The sequence below is a fragment of a genome, unplaced genomic scaffold (assembly GCF_019419815.1).
Source record: "Pyrus x bretschneideri cultivar Hongxiangsu unplaced genomic scaffold, Pyrus_bretschneideri_v1 Contig5, whole genome shotgun sequence".
NCBI lineage: Eukaryota > Viridiplantae > Streptophyta > Magnoliopsida > Rosales > Rosaceae > Pyrus > Pyrus x bretschneideri.
Window position 1 is genome coordinate 9,831,692 of NW_025999787.1, and position 16,761 is coordinate 9,848,452.

The 16,761-nt window shown below is 35.7% G+C and overlaps 2 protein-coding genes and 1 pseudogene across 2 annotated transcripts; 1 reads left to right on the plus strand and 2 right to left on the minus strand.

Moving 5' to 3' along the window:
* Nucleotides 1-2,161: 2,161 nt before the first annotated feature.
* On the minus strand, nucleotides 2,162-6,215 carry LOC103967539 (cytochrome P450 714C2-like). Its single transcript, XM_009380785.3, has 5 exons — nucleotides 5,804-6,215; nucleotides 4,440-4,666; nucleotides 4,093-4,343; nucleotides 3,213-3,567; nucleotides 2,162-2,701 (listed from the first exon to the last, which is right to left on the minus strand). Exons 1-5 carry the CDS (start codon nucleotides 6,090-6,092, stop codon nucleotides 2,276-2,278), a joined length of 1,548 nt encoding a protein of 515 aa, XP_009379060.2. The 5' UTR covers nucleotides 6,093-6,215; the 3' UTR covers nucleotides 2,162-2,275.
* A 6,425-nt stretch (nucleotides 6,216-12,640) lies between these two features.
* Nucleotides 12,641-15,144, plus strand: LOC103967542 (annotated as a pseudogene).
* Nucleotides 14,800-16,549, minus strand: LOC103967543. Its single transcript, XM_009380788.3, has 3 exons — nucleotides 16,207-16,549; nucleotides 15,876-16,108; nucleotides 14,800-15,150 (listed from the first exon to the last, which is right to left on the minus strand). Exons 1-3 carry the CDS (start codon nucleotides 16,456-16,458, stop codon nucleotides 14,955-14,957), a joined length of 681 nt encoding a protein of 226 aa, XP_009379063.2. The 5' UTR covers nucleotides 16,459-16,549; the 3' UTR covers nucleotides 14,800-14,954.
* Nucleotides 16,550-16,761: the final 212 nt, after the last annotated feature.

Sequence of the window (16,761 nt, forward strand, 5' to 3'; positions counted from 1 at the left end):
TTGAAGTATTATATTGTAATTCTACAGAGCATATAAAAAATGTAAGGGTAAAATACAAAAAACTACCTCAACTATTGGTGTCATGACACTTTCATACCTCATCTTTTAAAATTGATAATGTTATAGCTCATCTTTAGAATTTGGTCAAATGTTATACATTCCGTTACTTGGCCATTTACTTTTCAGTTAAATGTTGACGTAGCTTGATTCGAGAACCATTTTCTATTAAAAAATTAATAAAATATTATTAAAAACAAAATAAAAATTATTTAATATTTTTTTTAAATAATAAAGAAAAGTAAAAAAAAAAAAAAGAAGAAAAGAAAAATGTCCCTTTGTTCGTCCGTTCCCCCCTTCTCTCTCTCTCTCCCCATCTTCATCTTCTTCCCTTCTTAATCTTCAATAAAAAAAAAAAAAAATTTTGAAAACCCATCAATCCCCCCTGCGGAAGAAGTAGAAGGAGAAGGGGGAAGAAGAAGAGGAAAAAAAGGAGGAAGAAAAAAAAAAAAAAATTTTTGAAAACCCATCAATCCCCCCGCCCTGCGGAAGAAGAAGAAGGAGAAGGAGAAGGAGGAAGAAGAATTGGAATTTTTTTTTTTGGGGGTTTGCAGGTGGGGGAGAGAAGATGAAGATGGGGAGAAGAGAGACGAGGGAGGGGGAGGAACTTAGGGTTATTTTCTTTTCTTTTTTGTTTTTTGTTTTTACTTTTTATTATTATTTTAATATTTAAAAAATATTAAATAAATTTTTTTAGTTTTTAATAATATTGTAATGATTTTTTAATAGAAAATGAGCCCCGAATCAAGTAACGTCAGCATTTAACTGAAAATTAAACGGCCAAGTAACGGAAGGTATAACATTGGATCAAATTCTAAAGATGAGTATGACATTGTGAATTTTAAAAGATAAGGTATGAAAGTGTCGTGACACCAATAGTTGAAATAATTTTTTGTACTCTACCCAAAATGTAACTACAATAATTTTGTAGCCAAAATGATATTCTTAAAGTAGTTTTATTTACACACCCATTTTTATTCTATTCTTGTTTTTAAACCCGAACTTCAATTGCCCCTTTTCAGAAACACGTGGTCACAAGACAACAGGTGTTGTGGAGGATAGAGAAACATGCACCACGCCAGAAGATCAAAGCCTTCCTGTTCCTCATATTGAAGTTGAGATTCAGAAGAAAGAATGACTGGAGTGGAAGTTGTTTGACGTGATTTTTGCATGCCGAGCATCTCCAATAAAAATTTAAAGGAAATTTTTGTGTCCCTAAAAGAATATTGTCTTCAATAAGAGAGTTCTTATAGTAGAATTCTTAAATTTGATGTTTTTACAATTTTATGTGATTATTTGATTAGGTGTACATTTTTTTGTTTCTGTTAACATTTTTTGAATTAATTTAACATTACGTTCTCGTAAAATATTTTTGTGAAATTCCAACGGAAAAGTTCCTCTTCTCTCCTTCCGTGAGGGAGCTTATCTTCTTCTGTGAGAGTTCTTTCCTTCCTTTTGGTAAGGGTTTCAGTTGCCTTTTCTCAGTTTCTCCAATGGCACCGGCCCTAGCTTCGGCTGGGGTCAGTTGCCGTGTCCTCTTTCCTCTCTTCTCCTTCTTTTCTCTTTGCCTCTACTGATGTTTCTCCCTATTTTTCTCTCCGGCATGTTTGTCCCGTCGGTATACCTCTTTCCATCTCTTCCTTGGTCCAATCTTCAATCATATTTCCTGTTGAGTTCGTGTATAGAGTTTCGGTATTTTTACCGGCTCGGGTGTTTCCACCACCACCACGTTCTCCTTGCTGTCTGTTGTTTCTGGTAGTGTTGCTCGCGGGTTTTCACGTGCTTCCTACTTGTAGTTGGCTAATCCTTCTTTGTTGCCAACTATCTCTTGTTAATGACTGTGATCGGGTTGTTGTTCAGGGTCAGAGGTGGTGTTTGTGGAGGCGGTTCTCGGCGGTGGATGACGTTTCAGTTGGTTGGCCTGGATTTCTATCGGTGGAGAAGATTTCAATGGAAGCTTCACGACTGCTGTGTGTTTTTTTGGGCTTCACTGTTGTTGGGTCCTCTTTATGTTTTTGTGTTGGTTTAGGCCCTAGGTGTAAATTAAGCCTTTGGTTTGCTTGTAAATTTGGGTTTGCTGAAAGTTTCACCTTGACCAAAAATGAAACAAATATGCATATATTATTTGAGAAAACAAAGTTAAAACATATAGACTTAAACAAGTGAGCAAACTAAAACCCTAACAGAAATAATAAGTTGCTCATTATCTTTTATAAGTTCACAGCTTCCTCACTAGGAGATCGACTCCATGCTCAGGCTCTATAACCAATCTAAGAGCAGGTCCATGTCTGTACTTGGGAGAGAGTGAGAAGGAGAAGTTGGAAACTAAAAGAGCTATTAGAATCTTGAGTTCAACCATGGCCAAGTTCTGTCCAAGACACACTCGGGGTCCCATCCCAAATGGCATGTACAAGTGTGGAAGCTTGCAAGCGCCTGCAACCCCATTTGCAAACCTATCTGGGTTGAACATATAGGCATCTGGGCCCCATATTTCTGGATCAGTGTGTAAGGTTGCCACTGTGGTCCAAACATTGACACCCTTCGGGATGTTAATGTCCCCAAATTTCATGTCCTTAAAGGCCTCCCTTGATACCACGGCAACTGGTGGATATAGGCGCAGTGATTCATGAATCACCATATTTAGCTGCACAGAGTTAAATGGGTTAATCAGTTTTGCATGGTAACACTAAGAAGTGCATATATATTGAGTCATTGACTACACATATAGTTAAAAGTTAATCATCACTGTTAGCTGCACAGATTTAAAAAGTTAATCAAGTTAATATAATCATTATTCACAAACTAACGATTAAAAGAAATTTGATAATATGTCACATATATTGAGTACAAATAGTTAACTAATAATTATTAATTACTCTTGAAAACTGATTACAATAAAAGGGGCACGAGTTACAAAGCACTCGTGGTGTTTATTAAGGTTGCTATACAAAAAAACGTGATAAATTACAAAAGTGTGACTTGTTCTGTATTAGCACACTTTTTGCATCACTTTTTACCTTTTGTTGTGCTTTTTGTATTGGCTACCCCCAACAGCAACAATTAAGTTTTCTTAGAGGTTGTTTCCCATTTTTCCTCTGTGGTTTTTTCCCATTTTTCCTGTAGTGGCTATATCTTAATCATGTAAAAAACCATACCTGTTTCATCTTACGAATCATATTAGTATCCAGAATACAGCCTTGGCAAACTTGAAGGGCCTCTGTTCTCACACGTTCTTGCCATTTTGGGTTTGAAGCCAACAACATGAGACACCAAGTGGCGGAGACCGCCGTGGTCTCATAGCCGGCCAAGTATATGTTTTTGCAGTTATCAACAATGAATCGGTTTGTAGCCTCTTGGCTGAGGTCACTGTTTATAGCACCCTCAAGAATCATTTGCAATAGGTCTTTCTCATATCCTGCTGCCTGCCTTTCCTTCACTACTTGAAGTATTAAAGTGCTGGCCTCCTTTTCCAATGCCCAAGCTTCCCTGTTGCTCTTTGTGGGAAGATGTCTTCAAAAGTATAGCAATTATTTAAGATTATGGGAACTAAATGCACTAATTTTAAGATCAATATAATGTTACACGTATGGCAATGCTTAAGGGATCTGCGGTAGCACTTTAACAAAATGCTTAGGGTGACTACATCTAGGACTATTGAAGGCCTCGTTTTGTATTGGTTTTTTCACCAAAAGATGTTTAGATTATTTAAACAACAATGGTCTCCAAACAACAATTTCTGTTTTCATAAGAAGCGGAACTGAGTCTTTAATAAACCTTATCAATTCCCATAACACTGTAATTAGGTTTTTAAAAAGACATTGTCTACCCTTGTCTTGTATAAAGCTATAGCTACCTTCTTTAAAATTAAGGACTAACGAATTGAATATTATATTACGAAAAAAATTGAAACTCGGATATGATTATGTAAATACTATTTGTTTGTTCAATTACTAAACTCTACTTTCCAAACTAATAACACTTCAATTTGCTCTAATAAATATAATTATGTAAATAAAAAAACCCAACGCGAAGTACCTCATCCCAGGAACTCCGGTGGAAAAGACTTTCTTGGACATAGCCTCCTCGAGATTTCTTAGTTTATGAAATATGTCTTCCCCTTTGCAATAGTTGCTTCCAAAACAAGCTCTTGAGATAACATCACCAGAGAAGCTTCTCATGTAGCTGTCAATTTTTATCTCAGCAATTCCTCCTTCAGCTGTCTCAATTTTACTGTTCCAAGAATTTACCAGAGTAGTTGTAGACTCTGTGATTAGGTTAATCATTCCCTGCACGATCAGTTACCACAACTCAATCACAAGATAACGATCATTTCTGCATGGTGATATTAATTTTCCATGATTATTATGTAATTATAGAAATACCTTGACTTTGTCCATGGATAGTTCAGGAGCAATCACTTTGCGTTGGTGAACCCATGAGGGGCCATTTGAGGTTAAAATACCTTGACCTAGCAGAGGACCTCGCTCTTTAAATTGATATGTTGGCTTCCCCAAGTCTAAGGACGTGCATGTTGTTATCTCTCGTACTACATCTGGTTGGTTCACACACAATATTTGTGTGTTGCCAAGTGCAAACGCAAATACTTCACCTGCGGATAATTAATTTAACATCGAGTGAGACAGAAATAAACAAGGGTGTAGAAAATGGATGTGAAAAAAAATCATTTTTCACTACTGAAAATATGACTTTAACTCTTTAAATTCAATTTTCTCCATAGAAAACCCTGGCATAATATTCTACTTCTTTTAATTTGGCATAAATTTAGGAATTTGGAAAAATGGCATGGATGTAAATAAATTGTATTAGTAGGTTAATATTGTTCCAATGTGAGTCCAGAATTTAAATTTGAGCTTTTATTGAACATTAAGAAATAGATGAGTTTTTATCTAGAAATCATAAGCGTGAGAGCCAAAATCTAAAGTACCCTTTCCAATAAAGAAGGTAATTAACTGTATGCAAGTCAAAGCCTTTGGCCCAACTAGGTCTGTTTCCCAAAGCGAAAAGTTTACATATGGGGTGTGATATCCACACATCTCATTTTACTTCTCACACACTTTTTTAATTTTCGCCCGTCGGATCGGATGAATTGAAGAAGATGACTGGACAAAAATTATCAAAGGGTGTGTAAGAAGTAAAATATGGTATGTGGACAGCACAACCCTTTACATATTCCTAGCCAGTAAAAGGTTGTTTTACATGATTGTCTAGTTGTGTTGTGTTAACTAAGATTTTGTAACAAGAAATGCTATGGGACTTTCTCAAAAGTGGCTCTTTATGAATTTTCTGTTATTTCACAGTTTAACGTCAATTTACGTGTCAATAATTATAAAATATTATTGATTATTAGATTATCACTTAATTATTGATTAACGTGCTTATTTCTTATTAACGACACATTATTTAGTTTAAAATTTTAGTCTCTCTAGCATTATCCTTGTGAAAAACATAAGGTGCCAATAAGTCCCTCTAGCATTTCTCGTAAGTAACATAATGTATGTACGTATATTTTGCTAAAAAAATGCGTGTATGTGGTGTATGCATATGAAGAAAAACACTTTCCTATACGGAGATGGTATGTATCCCTTTATATTTTTGAAACGTAATGAGTAAGAAAGAAATATAAGGGATATATAGGTCCCGTTACATGTAAATGCTCCTCCTATATGTGTTGAGGAGATCATGGTCATAAACATGGTATACTCTATATAAATGTACGTAGGCATACCATATTGTTTCCTCCACTTATCAAAAAATGGAAAGACAAGAGCAGCGCAATTGTGGGAGCTGGGGATTAATCCACTGGTAGGATTGCTGGAGCCTCGAGCCTTCTTTATCTCCATAATATTTCCCAGAAGAAGTGTAGGTGGAGGTCCATTGATGCCTTGCTTAGTTAGCAAGGACCTCAGCCTCTTCGGCTTCGCAACAAGCCTATCATACCACCGCACAAACAACCCTACAAACCCTAGAAACACAAGGGACATCAACATTTTCGCATCAAACTGAAGAAGCTCCATAAGAAAAACTTGCCAACTCTCACATGCAATAGGAGACCGTAGGTTAATTTTATTTTCTTGGTAGTTAGCAGATTGCCCATGTATATAGGGAAGAAGGTAGGCCACTAAATTTGGCAGGCATAATTTCTTCTAGGACGGGGGGCGGGGGGGGGGGGGGGGGGGGGGGGGGTGGTGGGGTGTGGACGGCGGGGGCGGTGGTGGTGGGGTTGTGTTGGGGTTTGGGTGGTGGTGGGGTTGTGTTGGGGTTTGGTTTAGAAATAAGAAATAAGCACGTAAATGAACGCTTAAATAATAATTTAATAATTAACTTCGATGTTATTTAGTTTATAAATTTAGTTTCCCTAGCGATACTCTTAAAATTTTTAGTCAAAGGGAAAATTTGAGGTTGCAGCAGTCGGTCCTGTGGGTTCCACTTAGAACTTAGCTCGAGTATGTATGTTCAAATTTGGGAATAAAAAATCATATATATCAGTACACCGCTCCGCAAGAAGAGCGAATGAACATATATCAACATATGAATTAATAACTACGTGCTCTCTCGTTCTCTTTTCAATATTTCTAGTTTCTAGTGAGTTTTTTTATCGTGTTTGTTGTTCAATTCGAAAATATAAGTCATAAAAGAAAAGAGCATTCCACTTATCCTTATTGTGGTTTTCTAATTTTATTTATATTAAAATACATGCACGCCCACTCAGTACTACGGTTTGGTGGTATTCATCTTCACTTGGAAGTAAAAGGTCTTAGATTCGAATCTCGTGGATGGCGAATTCGACACCAAATTAGGTTACCCATTGTGTGGCTTAGCCGAATTCTCTCTCCTCTTAGTGTAAAAATATCGATGTATTCAAAAAAAAAAAAACATATATATATGCATTTATTTATACATACCATATTTGTACTATCTCTTTAATAAAAATAGAACCTAAATGTGTTGGTGCATGAAGCAAATGTAACATGCCAAATCTTCAATCCCGTTCAGATCGTATATACAAAACATAGTTTTTAGTCAAAGTGTTAGGTATCTCCACCTAATGTTGGTTGCCAATATGTACCCAATTGTTCCCGCAAATTATGGGACCTTAATTCTTAGTTATACGACTTTCTCTTTGATTTCATGTGTTGAACCTCACTATCCAATGTTACAGATTATAGTATCATAGCCGACTTTGATCATATCTGGCGAGCTAGGTTCACACTTTTGTGTATATATGAGCACATGGGTGTCGTGTTGTGAAAGGAGATAGACAGTCAAGCTCTCCCATGAAACTGCCAATTATGTATTCACATGTTATCACTTGCCTCCAAGACCTCAAAGCCAAAATGTTTTTGATATACCTCCCGCAGACATTTTCAAAATGTTTATAAAGCGTTCATATATAAAGTCAGAAAGAACTGGGTGAAACTTTTATAATACCAAAAACTATCCTCTTTTTTTCTTTAAATTGTTTGAGAATGCAATTTAATTACGATGGGACAAAATTTTAAAATTCAAATCAAAATGATTCCTTGCTTCTGAAGATGAAACAGGTATATACTTTTTAGATTAATACTAAGAAGACTCTCTTAAAATATGACTTTTTATAGCCTTTCTGTCATATCACAATTTAACGTTAATTTTCGTGTCAACATTGTAAGACATTGTGCCATAAACATGAGCGACAGAAAGTTCATAGCGAGTTGCACTTTTGATAGAATCTCTTTAGTATTTCTTTATTTTTTTATTAAGTAGTTAGAACATGTAGTTCCAAAATGTCATGTCATTCAATTATATGAACTTATCGAAGTCATTGCACAAAAAACAGCAATCGCCACGAAAAAATGGTACTACTTTTCCGTAGGTGGATGTTAAGTAGGGCAGGAAACTGTGCCTAACAAATAAAAACTCAGTTAAAGTGACATTAGCCACGGTCACTACTAGAATTCTATCTATAGAACACACTTTTTTACACACTAGGAAATATCAGTGCCTTCCTCACTTTGTATTCACTGACATATATTATCCGTGGCCATTGGTACGCGGACACGGAAAAACAGTGTGGCTAGCCAAATTATAATTTTTCAATTGAATTTTTACATATTTTACATATTATTTTGGTGGCAACTTGCAATTTTCTGCATCGAAGTTTGTGCACTGTTGCTAACTTTTACTATACAAATATTGTTTTATTCTTTTGCTTTATTTTTCCAAGTATCCTTCAAGGTTTTTTCTTTTCAATATTTTTTTCTTTATTTTTTAGGGGAAGAGTCATGGTCAAATTCTTCTTTCTTTTTCCTCTTTATTATATTCAAAATATTAAATAATATATTTAACCAGAGTTACCAAATGAACATGTGTCATTTTTTGGAACGGGTAGCATACCAGGGTTAAACCGGCTAGCAAAAGTGCTCCTTTTTTTTATTTTTTTGAACAAGCAAAAATGCTCCTATTTATTCACCCATACATGGTTTCACGGTCACCGACTCACCTCCTCTCTTTCCCTTTGCTGATAAAATCTTGCAATTATCTCTCTCACTCGCTCTTTTCGAGGAATTTTTAATTACGACATAAATATGAATGATACATCATTTATTTTTATGTAGATGGTGAGAAATTTTATTTTTTAAATTATTAATTTTTTAACACATATATTTCATAATTTATATAAAAACACATGATTTACCATCATATATGATGATCACATTGAAAAATCTCTCGCTCTCTTCCACTCACCTCCTATCTTCCCCTTTGATAAAAGCCTGCAGTTATGTATCTCTCTGACTCGCTCTCTCCCTCGCGAATGGTCTATTTCACCTCTCTCTCTCTCTCTCTTCTCTTTGTATCAGATACGAGTTTTTTTTTCCTGATCTGAGTTCATATTTTCTAAGATCTAAATTGTATATTTTCAGATCTGGCATGGGTGTTAATGGATTAGAGTTCTGATTTTTTTTTTTTTTTTTTTTTTTGTGTTTTGTTTTTGTTATTGTTAATTCTTGTCTCCTGCATGCAACGTTTTTGTTAATTCTTACTATGGATTGTTGTTCCGCAGTGGAAGTGTTGAGTACAACAAGGTTTTGCAGTGAGGATGATGCACATAGAGGTATAATAATTATTCCCCCTTTCTCTGTGTTCATTTTTATGCTGAATAAAAATTTCATTTTCGTTGCTCTTGTAAGTAATTTCTTATGTTTATTTGTGGGTTTTATGCGTTGTTACCTTTTTTGCAGAACGAAAAGAGCGCTAAAGATGGTTTAACAATCAGACCTAAATGATTTATTCAGGCATGAAGTTCTGATGGATATAGATTTTAATTAGTGTTAGTTGTTTTATTATTTCAACTTAGTTGATCAATGTGCTAGTATCTTACAAGTTTTTTTTTTCAATTTAAATTTTGCATTGTATGCCAATAGGTTGTTCAAGAACACAGCCGATGGAAGATGAATGGAAGCATATTCTTGATCTGGAGGATTTGATTGCAAGTTTGTCTTGAAGGACTTGTTCGCAAAAAGATTAAATTTTATCCAAAGCACGTGACATTAATAATGGTATTAGACCATAGAATGGGTGCTCAGGGGGCTTCCCTTTTTTAAAACCATAAATAGCAATTTGGACACCGATAAAAAGATATTTTCTTTGACACAATCTTTACTTACCATTTTTAATAATAAATAATAAATAAAAAGATTGAATTTATGGGACTTGTACTATTCCTTTGGACACTGATAGAGAATGGTGGTGTTTGTCACGGTAGAAATCTTTACATGGGACGTGGTCTCTTATTTAGTGGCTGTTCGGTGGCAATTGATAGTTGCCACCGAAGCCAATGCCCATTCTCCATAATAGACACCAATGAAAAAGGTGTCCTATAACCAAAATTCTAATAGTGGGTACTTTTGTCTATGCATTAGTAAGGGAGAAATAGTACAGTTTCTCTATGAATATTGTTGTTTCTCCAGCTCGTCATGTCTAAATCATTATCTAATTTTTGCAATGTTCCGCTAACAATGGTGATTCATGAATCGATGCGCCTTTATCCCTCGACTATTGTAGCATCAAGGGAGGCTTTTGCGGACGTGAAATGTGGGGACATTATCGTTCGAAAGGGTGTCAATGTTTGGACATTATTTTTATACATTCAACCCGGAGAGAATTGCGAATGGAATTGCAGGTGTTTGCAAGCTTCCTCGGTTGTACATGCCGTTGGAGCCTTGAGCCTTTACTTGCTTCTAAAGCAACCTTGTTGCTTGATCTGGCCGAGGAGGCAGGGCCAGCCCTCAGATCTTGGGAATCCTAGGCGAGCCTCTAAGAGGGTGCCCTTGAGTTTTCAAGTCCTCCAATGTGTCACACATTTATTTAGTTTTTTACTTTTGTTTTTTGAAACAAACATAATAAAAGAGAAAAAAACCTCTAGGAAATCTAATACACTAGGAGTCTCAAGTCAAATTAAACAGTTTGATGAGCACAAGTTGGTCACGACAAAAAAAAAAAATGAAATACATAATCAACTCAGAAACTTATAACTACATCAAAACATCACACTATCAAGATTCCTTCCTAATTTTTTCAATAGATAACTAAGTCACTCAATCTCTATAGAAGGCATAACACTATTTGATCAACTTCAAATAAAAACTAAATTCATAGTTTAAAAATTAGATTACCTAGAATTCCAATATTCTAAATTTTGAGATAATTAATTTACAAATCTATTGAGACAGTGATGTGAAGATGGAGTTGTAAGGGAAGGCTCAAAGAAATACCAAACCCTAGGCCTCAATACAATGTTTGACAAAAAAAAAAAAAAAGGAAGGCTTCAATAGAATAGCTTACTTTCTTAATTTTTTTATGTGCAATTTTATTGATGAAAGGATTATAATTATAGAATGGATGGACTAAACTAGGGCAGATAATTTATTGCACGACCGGTTAAATTTTAATCCAACATAAATGACATGAAAAATAATAAGTTTCGGATCAACATGTTAACGAGTTGAGTAGTTATAAGGTTACCCGTTAATGTGTCAGGACGTTATCAGGTCATCCGATAAGATATTGTTTTTTCTTACCAGGTCACAATAATTAATGTAACATTACTATAGATACAACTCGTTCTCTTCTTTTGATTTATTTATTGCAATAGGGCATGTCGATGTGTTTGCAAAATATGAATCGCTAATTTCTTGAAACTCAAGAACAATTAATATAGACACCCCTAACCCATATCATAAGTGTCACTATTATTACGGTCTAGTGTTATTTACATATTTACTATTTCTCTTTAATTATAACTTTATAAATAAAAAGTCTCAAATTTGAATCACTTGAATGACAAGTTTGATTCCTAAATATTATGATTAGCCCCATTAATTGTATGGTTGAGCCCAAATGCCCACTTTTTGGTGTAGAATATCTTTGAATCAATATTAAATGTAAAAAAACTATATAGTCTAGGAAGAATGATAAATATTACAAATTTATAACAATTTATCATTTATACTATATTGGGAGAGATATTTGAGCAAACATTGAGTTTTAGAACAAATACTTTCAATCACTTCAGTTAGGCCTTTAATTACTTTATAACAATATCTTAAAACTAGTAGTCATTTCAGATCACATCAACACAGAATAAATGCTTGACACATTTTCATACATTTATTGGCCATCACAGTTCATAATTTGCGTAATTCTTTACAATTATTATTGGTGTTGATTTTGTTCATTTTCAACACGGTTGACATCGACTTTTTTTTTTTTTTTTTTTAATTTTTTATTTTGATCCTGACTTTTTTTTGTTCCTACATTTATTGAGAAAGGTGTGTTTGCGGATTGTTTTGGTAAATCTAAGCTTGTCTTCTTCATCTTAGGCGTGCTTTTGCTAGTTCGCATTTGAATTTCTAATCTTGACGGGTTTCTGATTTTCAAATTAATGGTTCTTTATTACTTCATTTTGCAAGGTTTTGGTAAATGATGTCCCAATTGTTGTTTTATCCTTACCTTTCTATTCTCAATGACACAAATTTACACGAGGGACCAGGGGGATCTTTTTGGTATAATAGGTCTCCCTGCATTTAGAGATGTAGGTGCTTCGCATACAACTATTATCGAAGAATTATTTTGTTCTGCAGTTTAATATATAAAAAAATGTAACTACAAAGAAATTTCTAGTCCAAATATATGATATTCTTAGAGTAGTGTTATCCACACACTCGTTTTTAATTTTTACACACCCTCTAAATTTTCGACTGTCATATAAAATAAACTGAAAAAGATTACTGGCAAAAAATTAGCAAGAGAGTATGAAAAATAAAAATAGGCCAATGTGAATAACACCATCATATTCTTTTTCTTTCACCCGAACTTCAATTACCCCTTTCCAGAAACACGTGGCCACAAGACAAGGGGTGTTGTGGAGGGTAGAGAAACATGCACCACGCCAGAAGATCAAAGCCTTCCTGTTCCTCATATTTAAGTTGGGATTCAGAAGAAAGAATGAGTGGAATGGAGGTTGTTTGACGTGATTTTTGCATGCAATTCGTAATCTGTTTTGTTGGTGACATGCATTGCAGGTTAAGTGATTAAGAGAGTGATTAATGTAATTACAATTTACATGCATACAAACATTAAACGTACACATAAAATGTTGGATCCGGTGGACGTGGATATTGCAGATTCTGAATTTCTCACCAACCAATCAGATCCAGATGACTCTTCCGACTCCGACATTGATAATTACTGCTTGGCTTTTACATGCAAGAACCGATTGTTTGGTCGCCAGAAGCCTCTTCATGTTGTCCTCGGCGCTGGTGTATGTACGTAAGCTGTAATTGTAAATGTTTTTTTCTTCTGCTTGCTGTAAATTTCATGCTTTTATTAACCTTAAAGTGAAATTAATTAATTCTTTCAGCTGCTGATATTATACTTTGGAGAAACAAGCAGATCTCAGCCTACATTTTTATGGGTGCAACACTCACATGGCTTCTCTTTGAGAGATTAGGATATAATTTGGTTGTGTTTCTTTGCCATGCTTCATTGCTTTCCTTGACAGCCTTGTTCTTGTGGTCCAACTTTGGTTCCTTCATCCATGTGTGAGCTCCTTAATTTTGTCTAATTTAATTTTTGTTTAGGCTAATATGCACAAAAAAAACAAACGGTTAATTACAAACTATAAAAAATAGAGCTCGGAAGACACTGAACACACAATACGCTGTGCATTAACCACGTTTTAATGCCCCTTTATTGTATATTTAGGGTTCCTCTAGTTTTATGAATTTATAAGCGCCTTAGTGGTTCTTCTATCTGCCCATATTTCCTTTTTTTTAAAGGAAAACTAATGAAAAGGGCTTGAAAATTTTTAGTTTTAACGATAAGAACGAAATAAAGGGTAAAGTGAGTAGTACTAGGATTGACTTTTTAGTGTAAAAATGTGGTTTTTCGTTAAAGTGAACAGTACCGAGAGCTTTTCGTTAAGGTTCCCTTTTTTTAATTGGTTTTTTCATGTGTCTGTGTTATGATTTCTGGATAGAATATGATGATGAAACAGGTCTGCACCAGAAATTCCAGAGATTGTAGTACCACAGCACCTGTTTATGAGGACTGCTATTTCCTTGACAACTACATATAATCAAGCGTTAAGATCATTTGGGCATGTAGTTTTTGGGAGAGACATAAGAGATTTCCTCGCGGTACCAACATTTTTTCATACACCTCTAGGTTTTGTTTATGCTGCAAGAATAGTAGGTTTTGATTGAACATGAAACTTTAACGTGATGAACTCGTTTGCAGGTGGCGTCGACTTTGTGGGTTCTCTCTGTCATCGGAAGTCGGTGCACTTTCTTAAGCTTTCTTTACTTAGGTTTAAATCAGCTCCAACTGTTTCGTCTCTGCCATAGAGCTTTTAGTCCTTGGAAATCTCTATGATCAACATTTACAAACGTTGATGTTGTTTGCAATGTTTACATGAGATTCCTCTTTCTTATTCTTAAAGAAGTTCCTGAGAGGCCTTTGTTGATCCACGATTCATGTTTCGACTAATTGTTATAAATAACATCTTGTTCTTGCATCGAAAACTATAAATGTCGACTAATCTACTAACATTGCATTTTGTAAAATGAAAAGTATCATTCGACTAATAGCTAATTGGTCGTTGTCTGCTAATTATGTTACCAAGACGAGTACTGAATTTTTCGTTTTGGTTGGTCAGTGTTTGTCATACTGATGATAGTGCCGCGTTGTACGATAATCTTGAGGATAGCGTGGACAGCATTGCAGAGAAAGCGCTGATTGTAATAAAGAAGCAGTATGCAGTGTTGGATGAAACAGTCCTTCAGAAACTCAGAAAGAAAGTAATTTCTAACAAGAACAGAAAGCAACCAAAATTATTTGCCTGCCTGACTATTTTTGAAGTTCTGCTGGACTCTTCCTCTTCATATAGTCGGTACAGTTCATATTCCGTTCTTGCTGGTTTTGTTCCCTCGGGTTTTTTCTGATCAAGGCTGTAATGATGATGTAGAAAATATGTTGCTTTCTATGTGTTTCACTAGTAGTCTTGTTTAATTAGTTTTCCTCGAGGAGTATTGATCAAGAAAAGTAATCATTCATCTTCCTTGCTCGATTGAAGAAAATGTATTCGTTCATATTTCGGTTTTCTGATGTGAATGCAATGTCGAAAGCTATTACATTAATCGCGCATCACACAAGCAAATTTCTTCATCCTTTTGGACAGACAACTTCTTCAATACTCTCTTCACACATTAATAGGCAACTACACAAGTTTATTACATGAGGTGCTAACCTTGCAAAACATCACATTACCTACATGCATCAACTTCAGCTCTAGTTAGTAACAGATGACGAAATCCACGTTGAGAAAGAAAAAAAGTGATTTACGCTTTGCTCCCCTCTTTCGTTCTTGGCGGCAAGAAGGACCCCCACCACCCGGATTCATACTTGGAATAAGGTGCTACCCATTTCTGTGGCTTCTCAAACTCGATAGTGGTTGGATTGGAGGCTAACGCTTCTTCTAGACTCTCGGCTTCAAAACTTTCTGCTAACACTCTGTCCAGTCTCAGCTTCATAAACCTGCAGCCGCAAAACATGATCAGATTCAGAGACATTGCCCCCATTGTAAGGGTCACAACTTTCATATTTCTACTTATGTACAAACACATGAAGATATTTCTTATATCGAAACATCAGGTCATGTAGTTTGTTTAGCTGAGGAGTTGTTGCTAGCATATTTAAGGGTGTAAGTATACGCTTCAATCATGTAGAATCTCATCTTTACATGGTTGTTAGCTTGGTCGACAATGTAATCCTTCTCAAGGACTTCGACTTTCGAGGATTATTGGTTTTCTAAAATCATATCGTAGCTCTAGTTGCAGGAGATACTGGATTCAAACATCACTCTAAACCCCCTTTCCACCACTTATTTCTAAACTTAAAAGATGCAAGGTGAAGATGCACATGTATGAATATCTACATCCACCTCTCCACGCGCAGGATAAGGCTGCAAACTAGAGACAGTGTTAGCTAGATACACAATTCTCGACTCATCTTCAACAACTTAAACTTTCGGATTCTTGCAGTTGTCCGCGTTCTACCATAAAGATCGATCGAATCTAGAAACTTAGCATCATCAAACTTTGTCACAAGAGAATTGGACACTAACACACAACAGAAATTCCCAATTGAACTTCTGATTCTGCTACATCACTACTTAACTAACAAAACATATGAATCTGAAACAAAACAGCAGTCAGAAAACAACAAATTGCAACCGAGCAAGTTCGCAATCAAAAACTTACGTAATCCAAGGACCGTTGGTCGAAACCAGAGCCACGGCAGGCCTTCCTAATCTCTTAGTAATGTTAGGAAACTTATCCAAGAACTTAGGCTCGATCACAAGCCAAAAGTCCTGCTCTTTGTTCTTCTCTCCATAGTATCGAAGCCTCTCACACAACTGCTCCTGGAAATGCTCCTCGTCATCGAGCATAAACTTCGCATTTGCAACCACGAAATAGTACCTGCTCGGCTTTTCCTGCATTCAGAAACAAAAAGTTTCAAAATTTACAGTCTTGGATGAGAAAATGAAAAATTAAAAGGAAAACTTTTTATGGGTTGAAGAGAGAATTGGACCTTGTCAGCGGAGTCGGAGGAGCTGAGCTGGTCGGATTCAACGGCGGCAACGAATGTGCGGACGGAGGAGGAGGATTTGAGGGTGGTTTTGGGATTGAAGGAGAAGAAGTGACCGCAGCTGGAATTGGCGGAGAGAGGAAGAGCTAAAGATTTGGGCTTTGGGTTTTGGATATGGGAAATGGCGGTGTTTGATTTCGGCTTCACGACGGCGGCAGCCCAGCATGCCTGACTGAGAGTTGTCATGGCTGACATTTCTCCTTCTGGTTCTTCTTCTTCAGCTGTGTCTTCCTTGCTTCGATATAACAAGCTGAGCCAGCCTTATCCAGTGTTTATCTACATTACTTATCTTTTTCCTGATACAAATACATATTATATATGTTTTTTACTTTCAAGAAAATTAGACATAGGAAGCAACTTATATGGTATATAGACACCGCTATTGTAATGTTTCATCTTAATAATATAACGTTGTGCGAACAAAAAAAAAACATAGGCCTAAAGGGAAAGTTGAAACCTAAAACGAATTGTGGTGCAATCCGTATATACTTCACACAT